The 2712-nt window shown below is 38.8% G+C and overlaps 1 protein-coding gene across 1 annotated transcript in view; it reads left to right on the forward strand.

The window, feature by feature from the left end:
* adgrf3b (adhesion G protein-coupled receptor F3b) overlaps nt 1–2712 on the forward strand; it is a 22235-nt gene that overhangs the window by 7792 nt on the left and 11731 nt on the right. Inside the window, exons 8-9 of the mRNA XM_008304311.1 lie at nt 963–1084; nt 1660–1890. Of these exons, the coding sequence (XP_008302533.1) occupies nt 963–1084; nt 1660–1890 (353 nt within the window). The remainder of the gene's footprint in view (nt 1–962; nt 1085–1659; nt 1891–2712) is intronic.

A 2712-nucleotide genomic window follows, 5' to 3' on the forward strand; every position in this document is an offset into this window, starting at 1 on the left:
TGAGAAATATAAACCTGAAGCAACAGATGGTTTGTTACACAAAACCGTCAGACGTATTAAAAAGCAGACAAAAATCCTCTGTCTGTTATCGTCGATCATGCCCTGCCTTACCCATGAAGCCTGTAACACGGATTCTCTTGTGATCCCATTAATCTTGTGAGAATCCAGCTGCCTTGAAATGTAAGACATTAAAGTGTGATTATGAAAAGAGTACTGTAAAACATTGTAAAGGGACTTAGTTGAATCAACTTGTCTACTTAATTTAAATATATGAATTTGGCTCATTTCTAGTCAGTTTCATATATTTTTTATTTTTCGAGCATGTTAGAACTTAAAGACATGAGCTCTCATGACTTGAGCCAGTGTGACTTCGTTAAATAAATCAACTGCTGGTAATTTACTCAACTCGATAAATTGAGTTTATTTAAAAAGAAAAAAAAAGCCGACTTTTCAGGATGCATTGTTAAAAAGTTAAAACTGCCCAGAGACTCTTTCTTTTTTTTGGTAATTTTAGAAAACAGACAAAGTGGAAACTTGCTGTGCGTCTTTTTTAAACTGAGTTCTGGTTATTTCTTTTCATAATAATCGAAACACTTCTCAAAGGTTTGCACTGAATCCAGTTCATAAGATGAATCTAACGAGGCAGCCTAAATGTGGTCAATTCACATGTTTAAGGCAGCAGAAGATCTTACATTTCTAAGGTGAATGAACTGCAAACAGTTTACCGTGATGCCAGATTTTTCGGTAAACTCTGTGACCAAATGGACCGGCCTAGTTGTTTTTGGATCTAATGCAATCCTGTCGATTTGTTCGCTGACAAATCAACAGGACTGCATCAGATCAAGCTTTTCCTGACCAGAAAACATCACATTTTTTCAACACAGATACTTTCCGTATCGATGTGTTGTTAACTAATCACATTCTTTGTCATTAACCACTCATGTCGCTTTAATCCTCTCCAGATCCACCACCACTGCTGAATTTGAGGTAGCTGTCAGTGCCAAATTCCCCACCACTAAACTTCAAAAAATAGTGGATGGACTGAAAGAAAGTCTCCAAGCAGCAATCAAAGTCGACACAGTAGGTTGGTAAAAAACCGTTGCTGTTTATTCTCAGGGATTTGGCCACAGATTGACAATCTTGTAAGATAAATGAAACTAAAAGTATATTTAAGCATGCAAGAGGAAGTCGAGTAAGTTGTTTTAAGTTACATTTTCAAGTACTTTACTCGAGAATTTTGGAAACAAATATTGCACTTTTTACTCACCTGCACACAAGTCCTGTTGATAACGTCCAGATTCTTCCATATGTAGAAATTCAGATATTGCTCTCACGTTGCACATTATCATTATTCCATATAAAAAAAATACTGATGTTGCAAAGATTCTTGTATATGTAGAAAAAATACTTATTGTATTTATAACACATTGATGTGAATGCACTGATATATTATGATAATGGATGAGTTTTCTAATCTTTAGGGTAACAGAACATGACGTGGCTCTGATCTAGTCGGGGCTCATGATACAGATCTGCAGTAAATCTATTGATTGTACTGAATGTATTTTCGGATCAGATTGACGATGACAGGCTCTGCGTTTATTGGGAGCCTTCTCATAATTTATACTTCTGCGTATTTCTGTTGCTTTTTCAACACAGGAATGGTCACCATGGAGGCTCCCAACTCTACAGTGTGCTACTTGTCCGAGCCGGAACTGACATGCACCTTTGATGAGGACGTGATGAGCCGAGGCTGGAGCTTCAAAAAGCCAAATGAATTTTTCCAGCTCAAAGACGGCAGTGTGGTGCAGCTGATTCCCAATTGTGACACACTGGATCACAAGTCTTGTACTGCTGTAAAACTTCGGAGCGTGACCAGCAGCTGGGCAGGCAAGTGTAGAGGTTTCACACCGAGGGTTTAAGCTTGAAGTTAAACTGAAATTAAAAATCTTTGCTGCAAAGAAATAAGTATACACCATCCTATTTTGAGGTTAGAAACCCATTAAATCATTATGACCTCATCACCACTTGTCCTGGTTGGCTGCTAAGATGCATTATCGTCCATTAAGATCACAGATAAACAGAGAGGAACCCTGACCACACAGGAGGCATCTTGAGATCATGTGAATAAGTGCAGAATTTCAAATCTCTGGTGGAGTTTTGTTGTTTAAATTTAGCATAAAGCAAAAGAAGACTGAAGTAAAAATAAATAAATAAAAACTACCATAAGAACAGTTTAAGATGGGAGTAAACTCTGGTCTTCTGGATGAAAGTCGACTGACTTGCGCCAAAGTTAACCCCTCCAACCTCCAAACGCGGACATTCGTTACTCTTTGCAAATATTTTACCACTAAATGGGACGATAGCCGCTTAAATTGCCCAGTAGAAGGTGGAGGAGCAGCCTTCTGATGGACTGATAAGATCTGAAATGGTGGTATACACCCACCGAACGCTTCATTAGTGACAGTGTACTTCCAAGATGTGTCAGAAAAGTTCCAGGACTGGTGTCACAAAAGATAGATTTCAAACCCAAACTACAAACTACGAGTTTTCCCCTTCAGACAAACAACCAGCACGTCTACAAAGAGATCCTGTGGCATTTGCTTTGTTCAGTACATGAGAAGAGGTTAGAGTTGTGGCAGGACAAGTCACCATGACAACACACCTGCTCACAATGTCCTGATCACCCCACACTTCCTGGCTGAGAAGAAC

Source organism: Stegastes partitus, unplaced genomic scaffold, assembly GCF_000690725.1.
Source record: "Stegastes partitus isolate 25-593 unplaced genomic scaffold, Stegastes_partitus-1.0.2 Scaffold2185, whole genome shotgun sequence".
In the NCBI taxonomy this organism is placed as follows: Eukaryota; Metazoa; Chordata; class Actinopteri; family Pomacentridae; genus Stegastes; species Stegastes partitus.